The sequence below is a fragment of the Equus asinus genome, chromosome 8 (genome assembly GCF_041296235.1).
Source record: "Equus asinus isolate D_3611 breed Donkey chromosome 8, EquAss-T2T_v2, whole genome shotgun sequence".
In the NCBI taxonomy this organism is placed as follows: Eukaryota; Metazoa; Chordata; class Mammalia; order Perissodactyla; family Equidae; genus Equus; species Equus asinus.
The window spans coordinates 74234689-74258062 of NC_091797.1; the positions used below are offsets into that span (position 1 = coordinate 74234689).

Genomic DNA, 23374 nt, shown 5'->3' on the forward strand with positions numbered 1-23374 from the left:
AATGGTGGCTGCGGTGCAAACAGTTTAAGTCCATGAACTTGCACAGTGCACACACCACACGCCAGGCCCTGTTTGGTGCTGGGGACACAAACAGACTTTGCTGATTTGTAGCCAGTGGCTGCCAGAGGCTACGAAGTAAAAGCTTGTCCTGAGACCAACACAGAGGCCAACCCCCAGCTCCCGCCCTGGGCTCCCGTCAAGGCCAGGGCATCAGGCCAGCGAGGGAGCGGGGTATCTCAGCAGCATCCCCAACGCTTGGATGCCGGGGACACCTGTCTGCCATCCTGAGCACACAGCTCTCCACTGCTGCTCCGGTCCAACACCCACCGCTCGGGGGCAGGCTGAGGGGGCTGCGGAGCCCGCGGGAGTTAACCAGGCTGGAGGGACGTCAGCCTGCACGTGAGAGGGCTGCCCGCTCAGACACACGGTTTTGGAGAACTGGCACCAGTCACACATCAAGCACTTTCGAGTTACCCTCACGCCCGGTCACAGAAAGAAACGCAGTACGCGAAGCCGTCACCTTCCTCACTCCACGCTTCCACGGCCATGCCCAGGTTGCGGGCCTGAATCTCCCCTTTGTACACGGGAACGGAGGAATTCTGGCCCATGAAGCAGGAGATGATGTCAGTGCCACCTGCAAGCAAGGGCAAAGGAGATTCAAAATGTGGATGACTGAGCCCAACTGCTTGTGGTTTATCAGTGAGCAACGGAGAAAGACGCCAAAGGACGAACACGTACTATTCTCTCTCCAGGAAATGCTAAAAATGCCCAGATGGCCGGAGCTTCTTTTCAGGGAGAAATGGGAGAGGGGGTTTAGAAACTGGAGCAAAGCTCCTGCGTCTGGATGATTTACTTTCTGACAAGTCTTCCTGCTGGAGGAGACTAAACCATGGCCTCTGCTGGTCACACTGGGATGCAAGACTCAGCTTCAGGGGAAGTGGAAGCTTCGCCCGATACAGCTCTGCAGGCACGGCCTCGGCCGCACGGGCACGTGCAAAGGCCCTTTGCTATAGTTTACGGGCAGTTGTTGGAGGAGCAGAACCCCTGAGGTCCACGGGTGTGAGTCTATGCGAGAGAGAAGGTGCCAGATGGGAACGACTCCTGCTTTAGGAAGGGGCTCGAAAGGCAGCCAGACCCCAAGTCCACCAAGAGGAAAGGAAGTTAACCCTCGACCCCAGACCCACCACTGCCTAAGAACTGCCCCTCACTAGAGCACCCTGGGTGGGCAGGGACCCTGCGTGACGCCCCGCGGGGTGTCCTGAACACAGACTCACACACGCACACCAGACACAGACACACAGACACGAGTCCTCCACTAGGTGGCTCAGACCCTGGTGTCTCTGCTCCTCTTTGTACCTGTCTGTGCACCTGGAAAGGTATCTTCTTAACTTAAACAAATGCCTTCTCCTAATCATGCTCTGGGTAGATGAACTGGGGGCTGGGGGTTCAAGATCCACATAAAAGGACTCGATGCTTCCAACAACGGGGCTTAATTCTGGCCTCAGCTCTAAGATGACCTGACTTCTTCCCTCAGGCAGAGAATGGAAACGCGAGGTCCCTCCTGCCTTCTCCCAGCACCTCGAGTCCCCGGTGATGCAGGAGACAAAACCCAGAAGTTTCGGGAGGAGAAAGAGTAAAACTCGTGTCCCTGACCCCTGGTCCCTCCCCACAGAGACAAAGACCTTCTCAAACAAATATCATACAAACTCTGCTTGCTTCGGGCAATTCGAGTTTTGCACAATTCCATTGAGTAGACAGAGCAGCAGCCACGGGCAAGTCACTTGAAAGTCCAACTCCCATACACAGACCCGTGTGAGTGTGTGTATAGATATGCATCCGTAAATTCCCCTTTTCCAATCTACAGAAATGACCACACTTTATAACTCTACAATCTGCTTTTCTCACTCAACATATCCACGGCCATCTGTCAATGTCAATAAATATATTTCCATCTAAATAAAAACTTTCATCACATCGCTTTTCACGGCTGTGTAAATTAAGGATGCATTATAAATTACTCAATTCCCTTCTACTGGGCATACACGTGATTTCCAGTTTTTAACTAATATAAACAATGTCACAATCATTGTCCTTATATATAGTCAATCTTTGCTATTTACAGAGTTTGTATTTGCCAATTTGCCTACTTGCTAAAATTTATTTGTAACCTCAAAATCAACCCTTGGGTGCTGCCAAAGCCGCTCGACGATGCGCACAGAGAGTGAAACACTCAAGTCGCCCGATGGGTATGTTCCCGGCCGGGGCCCAGCTGGGCGGTGCCCTGCCCTCTGGTCTCAGCTCTGGGACAGAGAAGGGTGGTGGACGGAGGCGGACAGGGCGGCCCACTTGGGCTCTGGGCCAGCTGGACGGGGGTCTGCACCCCGCCCTGCACCCACCTGGGCAGCCGGGCACCTCAGGCTGGCCACTTGACACTTCTGAACCCCGTTCTCTTTTGTAAAATAAAGAAAACAGAATCTGCCAGGATGAGCCGTTTTTAGGACTGAAGCCTATGACTGCCGTGAGGTGTGCGCACATAGACACCTCCCCAGAGCGATGGCTCCGTATTCGCTAACGCAGCATTCACAGCGACTTTAATGAACACCCCTCCCGCGAACAAGGAGCCTCGACACTTAGGGCCGGCCTGGCCGCGCCCGCATGCCCTCTGACTCGGCTGGGACTGCCCTCCCCAGCGCAGGCGCACGGAGAGGACGCGTACCTGAGATGGAGCCGAGCAGGACGCGGCTCTTGATGCACCTGTAGACGTACTCGTAGCTCTGGGCTTTCAGCGGGGAGCCGGTGGACAGGATCGTGTGCAGCGTCTGCAGACTGTGACTCTCCGCTAGGGCCAAGAATCAGGGAGAGGTCAGAGCTCAGCCCGGCACCCGCAGCCCGGCGTGCGCGCAGGGACTGGAGCACGGCGGCCCTGGCCGCCCTGCTGGGAACAGGGCGCGGGCTCTGAGACGCCCACTCACCCGGCTTCAAGTTCTTCTCTTCGAGCACAGCCAGCCACTTGGCACCCGTTCCGAGGATGGTGATGCTAAGGGTGCAGGAGGGAAGGAAAACAGCAGAAATTCTTCACGGCTCTTGCTCATTCCACACACTGAAGCTTTCTAAAATCAGTGCCTCATTTCTGACCGGTTTGCAAAACCCAAGACACGTCATTTTTCTGGGCTGATTAATAGTTAATATTTAGTTGAAAGCAAGTCACAACACCTGTGTTTGCTCTGTAACAGCAGTGACAGGCCTTCGCAGCAGCTCCAAGGCGCAGGGGACCTGGCTCCCTCTAACATTTAAAACAATCGTTCGCACATAAACCCAAGATGTCCCCAACTGCACAATATTTCCTCTGGGGACCAGTGGGGGCCACAAAATCGGAGCCTCGATTCCAACCTCACACGTCCATCCTCCAACAAAGTGGGGAGGGCTCCAGGCCTTTCATGAGAACAGGTGCCACACCTGGAATTCTCGACCCATCGCCTTTTCTTAGGTAAGCTCCTAGTTTAACGAAACTTAGAAAATCACAGCTCATCTCTTTTCCAGCGCTTTCCGAGAACCTACTGTCCTCGATGCTCGCGTCTGCGCTCGGAGGGCGACACGTTAGGCTGGGTGTCAATCAGCACGTTTCTGATGGGAGAGCGTGGTCAGTATCGATTCCCCTCCTCGCTGCTCCTGCAGCAACACAGCCCCTGGAGTGCAAACTCTCTTTTCCCCTAAAGAACGGTTCTCTCGGGGCCCAAAGGAGGCTACAAAATCAAGGCCCGTCCTCGTCCCTCTGGGCAGCAAGGCCTCATCCATTCTGGGGAGATGGCCACACATGGATGCTGAGAGGCAGACACAAGACATCAGTGATTCGGAGCTACTGGGCTGGGAGGGGCCAAAGCGGCAGCAGGGTGGGGCCTCTCAGAGCTGCTGCCTGTCATAGCTCCTGCCCGCCTGGACCACCATGCCCCGACGAAAACCTCAGGCACCTCCCAGGTCGCTGCACTCCAGAGATGGCTGTTTCCAGAGGGGGAGGTTGTGGGAAGCAGGAAATGGACCCGCTCCTCCCACGGCCCCCCATGCGTATTTCACAAAGTCAGGTAGCCTGATTAATAATTCCAGGTCACCTCCAAGGATTAAGGGGTCACCCTTTGGGAATATCTGTATCTTAACAGAAGACCAGGGAGCCCGTCACCCTGTGATGGCGGAACGCCCGGCCTGGACGGCCATGACCGCCCCCAGCCACAGGCACAGGGATCTCCAATCACCAACCACATCAACACAACACGTGGGTTTTATTCTGCTCGTTCCCCACCTCCCTCCCCGAAATCGATGGTTCTCTGTGGTTCTAACTAGCGCTCGAGTCACACGTGTAAGTCTGCAGCTGACAACGGATAAAGACCAGAAGGTGCTGGGCCCGAGGCCCAGCCCACGGTCTGGAGAACTGACAAGGTCTCCCCGTCTGTCTCCAGTGCTTGCATGAGATAATTTTAAAAACACTTAGTCCTCACCGTGCAGGAGCCTGTCTGGGCGCTCGGTGCTGCGGATCGTGAGCAGAACCATTGGGATGACCACAGGGAGAACGAGCAGCTGCCCAGCTCTCAGCGTCAGACCCCACGCCCCTCGCCAGAGCCCGGAGGAGCCGTGTACGGACAGCTCACAGACAGCTCCGCCTCGGTCACCTCTCGCACGTGGAAGGCTCCATCAGCCTAAGACCCATCTCCCTGCGTCTGCCCTCGGCCCACAATTAATTCTCCACGCGGGAGCGAGGCTGAGCCCTTACAAACGTGAGCCAGATCAGGTAGCTCCGCTCACTCCAACGTTCCAACGGTGTCCCGTTTCACGCAGAAAAACCCCCTCTGCGAACACGCTTCCCCCCACCCCCACCAGGCTCCCTCGGCCCCCCTCCCCGGCCCCCCGACTCTTCACATTCACGCCACAAGGGTCTCCTTCCAGCTTCCCCAGCACACCAATCTCAGTCCCCCTCAGGGCCTCGGCCCTGCTGTTCCCTCTGCCTGGAACACGTGTCCCCCAGTCCTAAACGTCCAGGCCCCAGCCCCAGTGCCGTCACCTCCCAGGGCCCTCCCCGACCCCAGGTCTACGACACACTGATAGCAGCCTGAGCTCACCTTCTCTCTCTTCTCCTTGCCTCCCCACTTAGAGTGCCAGCCCCACGAGGACAGCGATCTGCTCCATCACGGTCCTGCTGTGTGTACCCCAGGGCCCAGCAGGGTGCTTGGCGCAGAGCAGACCCCCAAACCCGTGAAGGGTGTGCAAACGATGTGGCAAATGTTGGCCCAATGAGTCCACTCTGACAGATGGGCTCGCTCGCCCATCACGATGCTCCATCCGGAACTACCTTACAGTAAGCCCCCTAGGAGACAGGACACGGGGCCACTCGGGCGACCGTGACACCTGCCCAGTTACCAGCAAAACCTGGACAGAAGGCCCCAGCGTAGTGGCCCTGACCCTGACCGGAACGCCCCCCTGGTCAAATGAATAAGTTCGTCTTTTAAAACAATCTTGTTCGTGCCGACAAAATCAACAGTTATCCAATCTGCTAATAGGCCTGTGAGCCGACAGGATACCCATCAAGGGAGATTCCCCTCCTAAGCTCATCGACATTATACAAACATCGGCGGCACCGAAGCAGAGCTGAGCGCCCCCCCTCGCCACAAACCAGCAGGGGCTTCTGTGCCCACGTTTAACTGTGTTTTATTTAGTTTTCAGGAGACGGGCAAGGCTAAGCTGAAGGCATCCTGCCCTCCGACCCGCCCACTCCTGTAACCACGCTGGCGGTCGGAGCAGACACAGAGGCCCGGGTCCTCCCGTGCCTTCACCCCGGCCCTGCCAGGCTGGGAAGCTGCACCCACAGCCTTGCTGAAGCCGAGGAGGGTGGCCGGGCAGAGGGGTCCTGCGGACGCCCAGGCTACGGCTCAGGCAGCATCTGATCACAGGCCGACCCGGCCGCTGGAAGGCAGGGGCTCAGATCCGGAGCACAGAGCTGTGGACACACTCACACAGGCACACACATGTACTCACACACACACCCACCACCCATGTGCACCCATTACACCCATTACACCCATGCACATGCACATGCTCATTCATTTCCACTCATGCATATGTGCTCACACTTGCTCATATACACACGTTTTCTTACACTCATGCACATGCACACATGCTCACTCATTTCCACTCACATGCATATGTGCTCACACTTGCTCATATACACACGTTTTCTTACACTCATGCACATGCACATGCTCACTCATTTCCACTCACATGCATATGTGCTCACACTTGCTCATATACACACATTTTCTTACACTCATGCACATACACACTGATGTACACACACACTCTCACTCACACACAAAGCTGGCTTTGCTGTGACCCTTCGTCCAACTTCATTACCTCTAAGCCCCAGTGATGTATATTTTCCTCTCCCTTCCTCTTCCTGTAACACACACACACGCCCCAAAAGTGTCACCAGGAGCCCGCAGCCTGCAGGTATTACAGGTAAGGATCTTAAAGCCATCTAAGTTCCCAGGGATCCCATTAACCTTTCGCTGGAAACAGCCTCATTAGGAAATAACCTAATGGCCTGGGTAATATTTACATCCTCATTAACATTGTGAGCCAAACGTCAGGATGTAAATATTACCCAGGCCAGGCAAGTTACATTTCAAATATTAACGGCCAAGGGTTTAAAAACGTTAGCGGCTTCCTTCTGTTTCCCTACTGTGAACGGATCCAAACTTAAAGTAACCAGAATGATTCAGAGGGTGGCTGACTGGGCCCGGAGCTCTGCCGGCCTCCACACCCTCATTCCTGGAAACACGATCATCAGGCCAGCGGCGACCACGAACCGTGGCAGCAAGAACAATTATGCACCAGTTACGGTTAACTCATCAGCAGAGAACGTGCCCGTGAACAGGCTCTGCCAACAGTTTCCAACAGAGCTGAGGAGGAGGGGACGGGGAGGACAGGGCCCTTCTCCCTCCCCACTTTCTCGACGCCCCCTGGTAACTGGCTTCCGCCTCTGCTTGTTGGACCCCACCTGTCACCCAACCACGGGCCGGGCTGTTGGCGGGAATGTGGGAGGTGGAGACGCCCTCTGCAGCACTGGCAGGAGGCATTGGGGAGCACACCTGTGACGGGTTCCAGAGACTCCAGGAGACGGCCGGCCAGCGCTGGGGGACAGCCAGCGACAAGCAGAGCTCTCTTCACCATCGGGCTCAGAGAAAGACGGGCTCTACGAACACCCCCATAACAGACTCTGCACCGACCCTCTGTGAGGCTGCCCACGCGTCCCGGGAACAGGTCTGCCCATCCAGCCTGGGTCACACTCTCTCACCTCGAGGCGAGGAGCCCTGGGCCAAGCAGCGCTCTCCCGGCCCTAGGCTTCCTCTTCGGAGCCTCTCCGGCAGCTCTCAGGTTCCGAGTGACAGAGCTAAGACCACATTCCCGCCCCCGCTGCCCAGACGCCTGAGGGCTCACGGCTGGGCCTCCTCCACATGGAAGAGCCCCATCTCCTTGGTCGGTCCCTGCCGGGGCACCCACCCCTTCCCACCCCCCTTGACACCTTCAACTGCTTCTGGCACCTCCACGCCCTCCCACAGGCCCCTCAAGAGGGAGACATCCAGAATGGCAAAGCACTGGGAGACGGCATCCAGATCCCACACGAGGGGACGGTGGCGCAGCTCTGCGGCCATGCTCGCTGCCCAGGAACCTACCCGATCCTGTCCACCAGGTCCCAGAGCACGTTGGGCGTGGGCACCAGCGGGGAGCCGTCATACAGGACCAGGGCCGCCCCCGTGGCAAGAGCGGACACCGTCCAGTTCCACATCATCCAGCCGACCTGGAACAGACAGAAGGAGCACGGTGTCAACCGAGCGTGGGCAAGCTCCCATCACCTGTCGCTCAGCCTCTCGTGTCCCTGGAGAACCACCTAAAACTGAGCCCCACGTTGGCGAGAACTGCCCGTTTCCAACACGTGGTGCTTTGCCCCACCAATTCCACGTCAAGAGTCTCCGGTACACATATGCTCACGCGTGTGCACTAAGACGTGTCAAAGACTTGACTGCGGCCCGGCTGGTGACGGGAGACTGAAAGGCACGGAGACGCCCGTCGACACAGGAACAGTGCCACATAGTCTGGACACAGACTCCGCATCAGTGAACCCACAGCAAACGTTCAGGATGGCACCCGGCTCATGAGTTAGCCCCTATGCAGCCACAGGAAAGAATGAGGTCTGGGCTGATGTGGAACCGTCTGGAAGACAAACTTGAGGGGCAAGACAAGCCCAGCAGAGGGGGCACGGCCTAACCCCACTGGGATACAGAAAAGGGCGGATGGGTGAAAACACACACACACTCGAAACCAGTAAAGGCGGCAACACGTCCGCAGGCGCACACAGAACACACACAAGAAGGACTGAGGTGGCTGCCTCTGGGCCCTGGAAGACGCCGACCTCTCGCTGTGTCCCCACATGGCTGGACAAACGCAAGCAGAGCTTTGTTTAAAAATCTTTTAAAAGGCCAAAAGGCGCTCACGGCCCCACTGACAACGGCAGTCCCACACAGGCAGGGAGAATCTGTCGGGGGTTCTGGAGCTAAACAAATATAAGGAGAGTGCCAGGGAGCAGGGGGAAGTCCCAGCAGGCAGCTCGGCCGGAGGGCAGAGGGACCAGCCTGCCCCCACCCGCTCAGCAAGGGGGCCAGGAGGCCCCACTGCAAGACTGGAGCCTGGAGCGGACGGTCACCGGGTGTCCCAGCCTTGCCCCAGGTCAGAATCCCGCCAGTGGGGACCGGGCGGCCACGTGAGGAGGCACCCCAAGCGGTCCTCAGGTTGGGGACTCCAGTGGGAAAGCTCCAGACAAGAGCGCGTGGGGCACAACCAGTAAAGTCTGGTGGGGACGGCAAATGATGCAGCAAAGGGCAGAGGAACCGCACGAAACTCTCTGGGTCGTTGAGCTGCTTTGCTAAGAGGTTTTAACGTCCTACAGTGAGTTTCTTTCATTAAGGAATTACTCCTAACAGAGGAACCCAGGCTGGGCGCCCCAAACAGGACTGCACCCGGCTGCCTCAATGTGTAGCTGTCAGAGTCGGTCAGCAAGTGGCACCCCATGGGCCTGGCTTGGGAGGGATGGGGGCCCCACAGCCACCGCCACCCGAGGCTGCAGTCGGCACCAGGCTTGCTCGACGGAAAACGCCAACTGCCCAATCCTTCCCGGGCAGGATGCCTCCGGAAAAGAGAGACGCCTTCACGGAAACTGCTCCCGAGTTTTCAGTCCTTCCATTGTGTCCGTGCCCTCGAAGCAAAACCTGTCACAGTAAGTGGCCACGTCCCAGACAGGCAGCCGACTTGGCCATCAGCGCCGCTGCCGGGCTTTTGAATCCAAAGCGAGACTTGGCGGACACTGCGGGCCGCGGTTCTGCAGGAAAAGGGCTCCGGCCTGGCGGTGCCCGGCACCACCGTCCTGCACATGGGCAGTGGGTGCAAGGTCTGGGAGAACCCTGCAGCTGGAAGAAACCCAAGTCACTGCCTAAGCCCCCAGTCTACAGCTGGGCGCACAGAGAGATGCAGCAACCCACCCCTGGTCACACGGCCAGAGCACTCTCAGGCTCCAGTCCTGTCTGCTTGGTCCCGGGGTCTGTCCCAGGGGCACAGCCAGGGCCGGGGCACGAGCCTCACAGGATGGGGACACACCTCCAGCATCCTGTTCCCTTAAAAACTCCGTGCGGAATCGTCATCCAGGGAGTGGAACCTCCTGATATTTGCGGTCTCGGAAAAAGCCGATTCTGAGTTTTTTTCCCTTGGGTGGAGACCCCACGTCCTTCAACTTGTCCTAAGCTCTCATCTTTCAGCATCGGCAACGTTAGGAACATCTCCAACCCCTGGAACCCAGGCTTTGGTCTGAGGACACGTATTCCCCACTAAACGTGTCACTGCGCTGGAGGCTGGACCCCCCACCCTGTTCTACCATCCGTCCCAGCGACGTCAGACACAGAGGGGACTCGTGGTCATCAGCTTCTGCTACGTCTGTCTGCATTCCTTGGCCGCCTGAGACCCCTTCCTTACGTGGGGGATGCTCCAGCCTTCGCAGGATTCTGAGACACACACCTCAGGGAGAAGCTGAGGGTCAGACGTCTGCCTGCCAGCTTCAGGGGGCCGGGCAGAGGCGCAGGCTCAGGGGAGCAGGGGCCGCACGCTGCTCTCCGGGCCTGGGTCTCCCTGTGGGGGCGGCTCTGGTCTCCCTGGGCAGCCTCCCTCTGGCCCCCGCTGGTCTCCTTGCCTGGATCCCCAGCTGCTGCAGTAACTGAGCACCTCATGCATTTCCTGTCACTGCTGTTGTGACAAACTGCCACAAACTTCGTGGCCTAAAACAACACATTTATAATCTGAAAGTTCTGGGGGTCAGAAGTCCCACATCAAGGTGTCAGCGGGCTGCGTTCCTTCTGGAGGCTCACGGGGGGCAGCTCTTTGCCTTTTCCAGCTTCTAGAGGCCGCCTGCATTCCTTGGCTCATGGCCCCATGTCGCTCCGACTTCTGCTTCTGTCGTTACAGCTCCTCTGACTCTGAGCCTCCTGCCTCCTCTTATAAGGGCCCGTGACCGCACTGGGCCACCTGGATAACCCAGCGCCATCTCCTCACCTCAAGACCCTTAACTGAACCACACCGGCAAAGCCACGTAAGGTCATGATTCACAGCTCTGGGAATTAGGACATGACCATCTTTGGGGACCATTATTCTGCCTCCCACACCACCCAACGGCCTTCCAATAAACCACTCTTCTGTTGGCATCGGTCAGAGTCACTTTCTGCTGTGCAGCTAAGACCTGACGATCCTCCCGCCATCTTGGGTGGCTCCTGTCCTGCTGGCTGAACGGCAGATCTCAGCCACGAGCCTCGGGGCTCAGAGACCGAATCGCTAGGCAGTCTCCTTGATCTCTAGAGTTCCCCAGTGCACTGCGTCTCCCAGAGGCAACCGGGGTCCACGGGGAGTACAGGCCAAATCAAGGAGCGAGGATGCGGGCCCGAGACTCCAGTGGGCAGCGGGACGGGGGGAGGCAGGGCCGGAGTGAGGGCTGAGGGATAGGACCATCGGCAGGAGCCGCTGCGCATGCACAGCCTGGGGTCTCGTGTGCTTCCTGCTATTAACACATGCGACCGGGGAGAGGCGGGAAGACAGAGCAGAGAGGCCCAAAGCCTGGGGACCCGGAGGGAGCAAAGTGACCAGGGAGGGACACATGCCCGGGGCAGGGGGGCCGCCACCCAGCACACCCCCTCCTTTCACACCTTGGGACCCACTCACCGTAGTGTAATACAAGATGATGTCGCTGCTGGTCGTGTTGCCATGAAGAATGTGCTCCTTCAGGTGCTGGAGGAGGGTGCCCTGGGGAGAGGCGAGAGACGGTGAGCCAGCGGCCTCCTCCGCAGGCACCTGCACCAGGCACAAAAGGCACAGACGCTCTGCCCGGGAGAGGCAAAGTAAATCTCCCTTTCCAGAGGAAGCAGATTTTTGAGCATCGTCACCTGGATGAGCAATGCTCCTGCCACCTGATCCCTGAGAGTCACTGAGGACCCGAGGGGAAGCCTCTGACAGCTCCTGCCGGCTGGCAAGCTCTGGGCTTCAGAGAGCTCGGGAGCACCAGGGGACCCACAACCTCAGGCGAAGGGGAGTGAAGCCTGTCGACAGGGAGTCACAGCTAAAGATAAGGGCGAAGATCGGGGGCTCGGTGCAACAACAGGGTCTCCAGAACAGGGCGCCAGCTCGGGGCAGACGGAGAAGGCAGAGGGCCGAGCAAGACTGTCACAGGGACTCAGGGCCACTGCTGCATCTGCAGCTCTGCAGGCCTCGGGGCAGAGCTCAGGGACGCCTCAGCCAAGGGGCGGCACGAGACCCTGCTTTCAGCTCAAACAAACGGCTAGGCAGACCCCCACCCTCCCACCCCTACACACGGTGTATTATTTTCTAATTCTAATGTTTAATGGGCAGTCTATTCACGTGGTCCAAAACTCTAAAGCACATACCATGAAAAGCCTGCACTCTCTCTGCCCCACACCAGTTCCCCCAAGGCTCCCAGTGACTCAGTTTCCTGCATCTCTTGCCCGGGTGGGTCCTTGCCTATCAGCATCTATTGATTTATGCTGGTTTTCTATCTGGACATGTCGTCCTGCACTTCGCTGTTCCCACTTACCAGACCTTGGAGCTCTTCATCAGGACCCAGAGGCTTGCTCACGGTTTCTTGACAGCTAGCTGCATAGTATTTTCCAGGGCCCAGACTCACTCAGTCCAAACAATTCTCTGTCTGTCTGTGGCTGACAGCGGGCCAGGGACAGGAAGCTCCCCATCACCGAGCACGATCCAGAAAGCAGCACAAGGGGCTCTACACCAGCCACATAATCACTCTCTACCTCAGTTTCCCTTCTTTACAATGCATCTCACACATGATCCTTGAAGGATGCTGCCCTTCCGAGGCTCAACAGACCAGACCACTGCATTTGGCCTCGTCTGCAGATGACAGCACCTGGCTGAGGGCACCGGTGGCCCTGTTTGTTTAGGGACGATGCAGGCTGAAGCAAGGACCCAGCCTTTACGACCCTCCGGGTACGGAGGGTACACGAGAGAAACAAAACAAGCCAATAGGAGAAGATAATCCCTTTAAAAGCTCAACAGAAACAATTCTACCCAACAAACTCTCTAATTGAAGAGCCAGAACTCCTACTCCAGAGTCTGTCCCAAAAGGCCCGCCACCACCAGGCAGGGAGAGACCACCCCTGTGACAGGCCACGCCCAGGCCTGCGGAAGGCAGTGGGGGGCTATGGGGAGGGACAGGCCCCTTCCAGGCCCCTTGGGCCACCTCCAGCCTCCAGGAGCTGCGTCTCCAGTGGGTTTATCAAGAGGGCATCGGGGGTCAGGGACGGCCTCCCCCCACCCAGGGCAGGCACGGGCTCCCGTGGAAAGTCCCACGACACACACTGTTCTCACTCGGGGTGAGACGATTTGGGGACGACAAACGTTTCAGGAACACTCTCAGTGAAACTAAATGTTCACACAGCAAATCCACTGCAAGGACTGGGGGCTCCCCAATGACACAAACCTGGGAAAATGCCCCTCCCCCTGTCCTTTGTGTGTGCGTGTGAGGAAGATCAGCCCTGAGCTAACATCTGTGCCAGTCCTCCTCTATTCTTCTGTATGTGGGCCACCTCCACAGCGTGGCTGGTGAGTGGAGTAGGTCCAAACTCGGGATCCGAACCCAGGCTGCCAAAGCGGAGGACGTGGAACTTTAACAACTCGGCCATGGGGCCTGGCCCCCATTGTCTTTTTTCCTTAAAATCAGCATTTAATTTAAATCTGCATCTTCACCTATAGGATCTGCTCCAGCGCGGCCTGTTTGTAGCCCACGTCTGTTCATCTGTCCATCATCCTCAGCCTCTGCAGGAGCTTCGCTTCTCCCTCAGGGATCTCTCGGTACGAATCTGAACAACTCAAGAGTTGTTCCCTTAATTTTCCAGTGTTTATGGCCACATCTCAGGGTAAGGAAGTGGGAGCAGCTTTCATGGGTCTCAAGCAAGATGAGCAATAAAGGAGGAGGGAAGCTGCTTTCTTAGAGATTTCAGACTCAGAAAATGCAAACCAGCCAACAGCAAACCAGGCACACAGCCTCCCCACCCCTGATAAACCGGGGGGACCGTGGCAGGCCCATCGCTGTGGCCCTTCACAGTAACTCCTGAAAATGGGAAGTGCTCAGTCACTTCTCTGAGATGCAAGAGCCCAGCAAACACAGAATAAGTATACCTCTTCCCGATTTCCCCATACTCTAAATATACCATTCACGATGACTTTATGAGCACGCTACATTATATCTAACACGTTGTTATGTTCCTCTCCTAAAAAAGGGACATGCGCTATGCAAAAAAGCACTAAAAATAAAAGTACACTTAGACATTTCAACCTCTCCTAAAATGTCTGCTGCTTTGCCACACACACCCCACCCTTGTCTGCAAGGTTTCTAAAAATGCTCATCTCTACGTCTTGTTGTAACAGGCCTTTGACCAGCGGCCCAGGGCTCTCCAGGGAACACGTGATCCCGGCAGCCACAGTGAACGGCACCTCAGACTCTGCCTGCCTCTGACCTGATGAATGAAGCTGGGTGGTTCCGCTCCTAGGAAAAGGCAGCGCAGTGCAGCCAGTCTTACTTCCAGAAATACAGCCTTTCGCCCCTGGACATCCTCCCTCCCTCGTGCCCCGTGGTCTCCCGAGAAGTCGCCAGCTGTGCACTGACAGGCTGTCATGTATCTGTTATATTTCATAACCTGCACTCGGACCTACCATGAGGAAACATCAGACAAACCCAAAGAGAGCCGTCCTGCAAGACCGGGAGCCTGGAGTCCTCAAAAATGTCAAAGTCGATTATCGAGTGATGTCAGCATCAAGGGGGAGTGAGCGCTTCCCTTAGACTCTCCCCGCTAAGATCCAAAGAAAAGGACATCCATATACCAACAGAACATTCACACAACAAAAAAGATGTCTGAGAGACCCACGCAGCCATACGTCTGAAGGTGGAGGTGCTGGACCCCCAGAGGAAGTGGAAGGAGGCAAGGGGATCTCCTCTCCCTCCCCCAGTGGCAGGGATCCAGGGTCTGGATGAAATGGCTCAGAGAGCAGAGGAGGGAGGGGCGGCCCTCCACAAAACAACCTTCTCTCTCCAAGTCCCTCACACAGAGGAGACTAAGCTACTGTGGGGGTGACTTCATAGAGCCAATGCCCCAGGAGAGCAGACAGCAAGGGCAGAGCAAGAATGTCCCCAGGATTGCACAGGTGAAAGAAAGTGCCTCTCGCCCTGCCTGGTGCCCCAGCTCAGCTGGGTGGCCAGAGCCTGCACAGAGAGAAGAGCAGCAGCTGTGAGCAAGTGAGGCACAGATCACGGTGGGCTCAGAAGACATAGCTCTTGACCCCCACCCGGCGGCGGCCAGTGGAAGCTGCAACCAGATAATGTCACTACGCAGAGGCACAAATCCATACCTCAAACAGTATGAAAAAATACATTAAAACTCCAGACCAGAAGGAAAATGACAAGCACCCAGAAAACAATCCTGAAGGCACAGAAATTTATAATCTAAATGACAGAAAATTCAAAATAGCTATCAAAAAAACTCAACAAGTTACAAGCAAATATAGACAGTTCAATGAAATCAGGAGCTTCTTCACAAAAGAGATTGGAACTATAAAGAAAAGCCAATCAGAAATGTTGGAGATGAAAACACAATCGATCAGATAAAGAAAAATCTGGACTCCTGAAACAACAGAGCTGATATTACAGAGGAGAGAATTAGCAATTTAGAGGACAGAAACATAGAAATGCTTCACGTGGAAGAGGAGAGAGAACTAAGACTAAAAAGAAACGAAGCAATTTTCCGAGAAATATCTGACTCCATTAGAAAATGCAACATAAGGGTTATAGGTATTCCAGAGGGAGAAGACAGGGAGAATGCAGCAGAGAGCTTGTTGAAAGAAATAACAGCTGAGAACTTCCCAAACCTGGGGAAGAGGCCGGAAAAACAAGCGAAAGAAGCTAACAGATCTCCTAACTATGTTCAGTTAAACAGACCTTCTCAAACGCATATAGTAGTAAAGGTGGCAAAAGTCAACAACAAAGAAAAATTATTAAGGGAAGTCAGGCAGAAGAAAGTACCTTACAAAGGAATCCCTGTTAGGCTTTCAGTGGATTTCTCAGCAGAAACCTTACAGGCTAGGAGAGAGTGGAATGATATATTCAAAATTCTGAAAGACGAAAACTTTCAGCCAAGAATAGCGTATCCAGCAAAAATATCCTTCGGATATGATGGAGAAATAAAAACATTCCCAAATAAACAAAAGCTAAAGGAGTTCATCGCCACAAGACTCCCCCACAGACACAAAAACTCAAGAAGGCCCTCATACCTGAAAAAAAAAAAAGAAAGGGGTGGGGCCAGCCCTGTGGCCAAGTGCTTAAGTTCGCATGCTCCGCTTTGGGGGCCCAGGGTTTCGCCGGTTTGCATCCTGGGCACGGAGATGGTACCGCTCATCAGGCCATGCTGAGGCAGCGTCCCACATGCCACAACCAGAAGGACCTACAACTAAAACTACACAACTATGTACTGGGGGGATTTGGGGAGAAAAAGCAGGAAAAAAAAAAAAAGATTGGCAACAGTTGTCAACTCAGGTGCCAATCTTTAAAATAAAAAAGAAAAGAAAGGAGTTACAAAGCCTTGAGCAAGGATATAAATAGGTAGACAAAATCAGAAAATTACAGCTCTCTAAACAGGTTAGCAAACAATTATAAGATAAAGGGAAGGAAAACACCAAAAACAAATAGAATCTCATCATTTTAACCACAAACTCACACACAAGATGGAATAAGTTGTGAGAAGAATAACTTCGAAGGAGAAGAGGAAAGGGGTGGAATCAGCTTAGACTAAGGAAATAAGCAGCCATCAGGAAATGGACTATCTCATCCATGAGATTTTTTTATACAGACCTCATGGTAAACACTAAACAAATAATCAGAACAAGAGACACAAATGATAAACAAAGAGAAAACTAAGAAAACCATCATAGAAAGCTACCTAACTGAATTGGTAGCCTGAAATATATGGGAAGGGAAACAAAGGAAATGCAGAAAAACCGGGAAATGAGCAATAAAACGGCAGCACTAAGCCCTCGTCTATCAATAATCACTCTAAATGTAAATGGGTGGAATTCTCCAATCAAAAGACACTGAGTGGCAAGATGGATTAAAGAACAAGACCCAACAATATGCTGCCTCCAGGAAACACACCTCAGCTCTAAAGACAAACATAAGCTCAGAGTGAAGGGATGGAAGACAATACTCCAAGCTAATGGCAAATAGAAGAAAGCAGGTGTTGCCATACTTATATCAGACAAAGCAGACTTCAAGATAAAACAGGTAATGGGAGACGAGGAGGGGCAGTATACAATGATAAAAGGGACACTCCACCAAGAGGACATAACACTTATACATATCTATGCACCCAACACAGGGGCACCAAAGCACACAAAGCAACTATTAACAGCCCTAAAAGGAGATAGTAATAACAACACAATGAAAGTAGGGAACCTGAACACCCCTCTTACATCAATGGAGAGATCATCCAGACAGAAAGCCAACGAGGAAATTGTAGATTTGAAAGAAAAACTAGACCAGATGGACTTTATAGATATAGAGAGAACACTCCATCAAAAAACAGCAGAATATACATTCTTCTCAAGCGCACACGGAACATCCTCAAGGACAGATCATATGCTGGGAAACAAGGCAAACCTCAATAAACTTGAGAAGATTGAAATCATATCAAGCATCTTTTCTGATCATGCTGCTATGAAACTACGAATCAACCACAAGAAAAAAGCTGGGAAAGGGACAAAGATGTGGAGACTAAACCACACGCTGCTGAAAAACCAATAGACCATTAAATAAACTAAAGGAGAAATCAAAAAACATCTGGAGACAAATGAATATGAAAATACACCATACCAACTCACACAGGTGCAGCAAAAGCTGTCCTAAGAGGGAAATTCATAGCACTACAGGCCCACCTTACAAACAGGAAAAATCTCAAACAAGCGATCTCAAACTACACCTAACAGACTTAGAAAAAGAAGAACAAACAAAGCCCAAAGTCAGCAGAAGGAGGGAAATAATAAAAATCAGAGCAGAAATAAATTAAATTGAAACAAAAATAAATAGTAGTAAAGATCAATGAAACAAAGAGAAGGTTCTTTGAGAAGATAAACGAAATTGACAAACCCTTAGCCAGACTCACCAAGAAAAAAAGAGAGGAGGCTCAAATAAAATTAGAAATGAAAGAGGAGAAATTGCAACGGATACCACAGAAATACAAAGGATTATAAGAGAATATTATGAAAAACTATATGCCAACAAATTTGACAATCTAGAAGACATGGATAAATTCTTACATTCATGCAACCTCCCAAAACTGAATCAGGAAGAAATAGAGAATCTGAGTAGATAAATCACAAGTAAAGAGATTGAAACAGTAATCAAAACCTCCCAAAAAGTAAAAGTCCAGGACCAGATGGCTTCTCTGGAGAATTCTACCAAACATTCAAAGAAGATCTAATACCTATCCTTCTCAAACTCTTCCAAAAATTGAGGAAGACAGAAGACTTCCTAACTCATTCTATGAGACCAACATCACCCTGATCCCAAAGCTCGACAAGGACAACACATAGAAGGAAAATTACAGGCCAATATTGTGGATGAACATAGATGCAAAAATCCTCAACAAAACATTGGCAAACTGAACACAGCAATACATTAAAAAGATCATACACCATGATCAAGCGGGACTTACACCAGGGACACAGGGATGGTTCAGCATCTACAAATCAATCAATGTGATACAGCACATTAACAAAATGAGGAATAAAAACTACACGGTCATCTCAATAGATGTAGAAAAAGCATTTGACAAGATCCAACAACCATTTACGATAAAAAAAACCTCTCAATAAAATGGGTATAGAAGGAAAGTACCTCAACATAATAAAGGCCAAATATGACAAACCCACAGCCAACATCATACTCAATGGGGAAAAAGTGAAAGCCATCCTTCTGAGAACAGGAACAAGACAAGGATGCCCAATATCACCACTCTTATCAACATACTGCTGGAGGTTTGGGTCAGAGAAATTAGTCAAGAAAAAGAAAGAAAAGGAATCCAAATAGGCAATGAAGAAGCAAAACTCTTGCTGTTTGCAGACATGATTTTATAGAGGAGAGAAGACCCTAAAGAATCCATCAGAAAATTATCAGAAATAATCAACTACAGCAAAGTTGCAGGGTACAAAATCAACTTACAAAAATCAGTTCTATTTCTACATTCTAAAAACAAGCTAACAGAAAGAGAACTCAAGAATACAATCCCATTTACAATCACAACAAAAAGAATAAAATATCTAGGAATAAATTTAACCAAGGAGGTCAAAGACCTATACAATGAAAAGTGTAAGACATTACTGGAAGAAATCGATGATGATGTAAAGCAATGGAGAGAGATTCCATGCACTTGGATTGGAAGAATAAACATAGTTAAAATGTCCATACCACCTAAAGCAATCTACAGACTCAATGCAATCCCAGTCAGAATCCCAACGACATTCTTCATGGAAATAGAACAGAGAATCCTAAAATTCATATGGGGTAACAAAAGACCTCGAATAGCTAAAGCGATCCTGAGAAAATAGAACAAAGCTGGAGGCATCACAATCCCTGACTTCAAAATATGCTACAAAGCTACAGTAATCAAAACAGCATGGCACTGGTACCAAGAGACACACAGATCAATGGAACAGAACTAAAAGCCCAGAAATAAAACCACACATCTACGGACAGCTAATCTTCAACAAAGGAGCTAAGAATATACAATGGAGAAAGGAAAGTCTCTTCAACAAATGGTGTTGGGAAAACTAGACAGCGAAATGCAAAAGAATGAAAGTACACTATTATTTTTCACCACACACAAAAATTAACTCAAAATGGATCAAAGACTTGAAGGTAAGACATGAAACCTTAAAACTCTTAGCAGAAAATATAGGCAACACACTCTTTGACATGGGTCTTAGAGGGATCTTATCGAATACCATGTCTGCTCGGAAAAGGAAAACAAAGCAAAAATAAACAAATGGGATTTCATCAGACCAAAGAGCTTCTGCAAGGCAAAGGAAACCAGGAACACAACAAAAGGACAACTCACTGACTGGGAAAAAATATTTGCAAATCATATATCCAACAAGGGGTTAATCTCTGTAATACATAAAGAACTCAGCTCAACAACAAAAAAACAAGCAAGCCAATCAAAAAACAGGCAGAGGATATAACAGACATTTCTCTAGAGAAGATATACAGATGGCCAACAGGCACATCAAACAATGCTCAATATGACTATTCAACAGGGAAACGCAAATCAAAACTATACTAAGATATCACCATATACCCATTAGAATGGCTATTATCACCAAGACAAAAAATAACAAATGTTGGAGAGGATATGGAAAAAAAGGAATCCTCATACACTGCTGGTGGGAATGCATACTGATGAAGCCACTATAGAAAACAGTATGGAGATTTCTCAAAAAATTAAAAATAGAAATATGTGACCCAGCTATCCCATTACTGGGTATTTATCCAAAGAACTTGAAATCAACAATTCAAAGAGACTTATGCACCCCGATGTTCACTTCAGCATTGTTCACAATAGCCAAGATGTGGAAGCAACCCAGTGCCCATCGACTGATGATCAGATAAAGAAGGTGAGGTATAGCTATACAATGGAATATTAGCCATAAAAAAGACAAAATCATCCATTTGCAACAACATGGACGGACCTTGAGGTATTATGTTAAGTGAAATAAGCCAGACAGAGAAAGACAGACAGTGTGTGATTTCACTCATATGTGGAAGATAAACACACACACAGAGAACAGTTCAGTGGTTACAGGGGGAAGGGGCTTGGGGGTGGGCACAGGGGGTGAAGGGGCATATTTCTATGGGGACTGACAAATAACAATGCACAACCGAAATTTCAGAATGTTATAAACTATTATGACCTCAATTTTTAAAAAAACAACAACAAAATGTCAAAGTCATGGGAGAGAAAGGGAGGCCGAGGAGCTGCTCCAGCGAAGGGCGCTAGAGAGGGGACAGCTGAGCGCCGTGTGGCCAGCACCACTGCAGGACGCTGGAGCACTGGCTGCAGGTTAGGTGACCGTGTCGCACCAGCGTGACTCCGCTGAGGTGATGACCACACGACGGTTCTGTAAGAGGACGTTCTTGTCCCGGGAGACGCTGCTGGAGTGTTGGGTGAAGGGTGAGGATGTCTCAGCGTACTCTCGAAGGGTCAGCAAAAAGCAAAATAATGGTAACAATCTGTGCACATACATAGAGGGAGATGAAGCAGAAGAGCCTTTCAAGAAAGTGTGAAAAATGTGAGAGAGAGAATACTAATGACGGGTGAGCCTGGTGAAGCCCCGGGAGCTCCTCATGCTGTTCCTGTAGCTTTTCCACAGGCTTGAAATGTGTTCAACATAAAAGGCTGCAGTCACTAATCTCTATGTATAAAATCTAGTACTTTGCAGATATGTATTATTTCAGGTGCTTTAATAAAGATGGACTTTTGATTAAATAAATAGAAAAATGGAAAAGTATGTGCTGTGGGCTGAATTGTGCTCCCCCAACATTCATGCTGAAGCCCTAAGGCCCAGGACTCAGCCGTGACTGTATTTGAGATGGGGCCTTTGAAGAGGTGAGTAAGTTAAAGTGAGGCCCTCAGGGTGGGCCCTCACCCAGTCTGACTGATGTCCTTATAAAAAGAGGAAGTTTAGAACCAAAGAGACAGCACAGACGCACACAAAGTAAAGAGCAGGTGATGAGGACACAGTGAGAAGGCGGCCATCTGTGAGCCAAGGAGAGCGGCTCAGGGGAAACCAACCTGCCCACACCGGGTCTTGCAATTCCAGCCTCCAGAACTGCGAGCAAATCCATTCCTGTGGCTTAAGCCGCCCGGTCTGTGCTATTTGTTACGGTGGCCCGAGAGGACTCACACTGCACGGTGAGCTCTTCCCCGGTTAACTGCACTTGAACAGAACCTCGTGGCTTTCAATTTTTTTGACCACAACCCACAGTCAGAAATAAGTTACGATGCCCCCCAGCATATGCACACATCCATATACACACTTAGATATTGACACTTTCACGAAATGATACCAACACCTCTTATAATTGGTGATGCACTGATATTTTCTCTTCTCATCTGTTCTGTCTCATTCCTTTTAAAACGTGGGCAGGGCCCATCCATTGAGTTCACAACTCCCTAAGGGGTCACGACCTGCAATGTGAAAGTCACTGGCTGACCCACTGCACGCCTTGCCAGGGTGGCACTGTGCAGCCTCTCCACCCACCACAGTGGGGACAGGCACACAGCAGCACCTGGAACAGCAGTGCCCCACCGTCCGGGCTCGAGCCCAGATATCCACGTGGCTCCCCAACTGAAGAGCGGGTCGCGTGCTTGGACCCGGGGATGGGTGCAGCGTGACTCGGACGCCCACGGGCAGCGGGGAGCCCCCAGGAGAGGAGAAAGACGGACGGACAGAGAGACCTACCCCTGCAGAATGCACCATGCACTTGGGGGCTCCGGTGGTGCCCGAGGAAAACATGATGAAGAGGGGGTGGCTGAAGGGCAGCTGCTCGAACTCCAGCTGCGGGGGCTGCTCACCCGTCCCGGTTGCAAGAAAATCATCCAGAAACACACTGTGGGCAAAACGCATGGGAAACAAACAGTGAATGCTCAGAAGCCGGATGCGTCTGCTGAGTCCTCCCTGACTAGACTCGGCCTCTCGCTCCCTGACCTTCGACCTCGAGGAGCGCCCACACTTCGGGTGGGGGGGATGCTAACCTGGCTCGGCAGCTTTAGGGGGGGAGGGAGAAGTCACATCTCACAAATTCATACTAACTGAAGGAAAACCAACTGGAGGAGAGGAAATTTCCACTTGCTCCCTGGGCTCCTGGCAGGCGCGGGGCTGTCTCTGCAGAGACCTTTCAAGTGCTTCAGTCAACACTGTGCAGAAGCAGAAGGACCACTTAGAACTAACACGGCGGCTGTTTGTGTGCACACTCTGCTTGTTTCCACAGCCACCCGAAGGTTAGCCAGTGGGTCCGAATTATTATCCCCAGGAGGAGGGGGGATGGAGGTGCCGGATGCCTGGGCTTTTCCAGCATGTGAATGTCACAGCAAGAAGGTGGGGCCCAGATCCCCAAACCACCGTTTCCATGAGAGAAAAGCTGCTAGGCAACTATCATGTGTTACTGCGTCCGAGGTGTCCCACAGCGAAGCACCAGTATTGTCCAGGAACAGGGAGAATGAAGCCCAGCTACGGGCTGTCGCCTAAGAAATCCGCCCAGCCTCGCCCACACACAGAGCAGGGCCCGTGGCCTGGCGCCACCGAGGCAGCCACATGAGCAGATCTGTTCTCTGAGCTGACACAGGCCCTGGGAAGCCGCAAAGCCCTCTGGGAGAGGTGCTTTCTCTATTGTGAGATCAGCAGAACGTGGATCCCGAAACACTAGCCCTCTCCCTCCACTGGCTTGAAGGGAAAAGAAAGGAAGAAAAATCCTACTGTTTTGACAAATGGAACCTTCTCTCTTCGAAGGAAGGGGGAGAAATCAGTCAAACTCAGCCTGCGGCAAGTGCGAGGGGGACTGCTCTGCAGCAGAGGCTGGGCACTCAGTGAGGGACTGCGCTGTGCTGCACGGGCGGGCGTCCTAGAGACCAGGATGTCTCCTGGGGGCGGCGCGGCAGTTTAAAAA

At 52.1% G+C, this 23374-nt stretch overlaps 1 protein-coding gene across 4 annotated transcripts in view; it reads right to left on the reverse strand.

Annotated features, from left to right (window-relative positions):
• Positions 1 to 23374, reverse strand: part of AACS (acetoacetyl-CoA synthetase) — a 60077-nt gene that overhangs the window by 9341 nt on the left and 27362 nt on the right. For 2 of the 4 annotated variants that reach the window (XM_044776049.2, XM_044776051.2), the window contains exons 8-13: positions 22171 to 22318; positions 11299 to 11379; positions 7719 to 7843; positions 2973 to 3037; positions 2717 to 2839; positions 521 to 634 (exon numbers count right to left, since the gene is read on the reverse strand). In XM_044776049.2, the coding sequence (XP_044631984.2) occupies positions 521 to 634; positions 2717 to 2839; positions 2973 to 3037; positions 7719 to 7843; positions 11299 to 11379; positions 22171 to 22318 (656 nt within the window). The remainder of the gene's footprint in view (positions 1 to 520; positions 635 to 2716; positions 2840 to 2972; positions 3038 to 7718; positions 7844 to 11298; positions 11380 to 22170; positions 22319 to 23374) is intronic. The other 2 variants (XM_044776050.2, XM_070515852.1) reach the window with 2 other exon arrangements.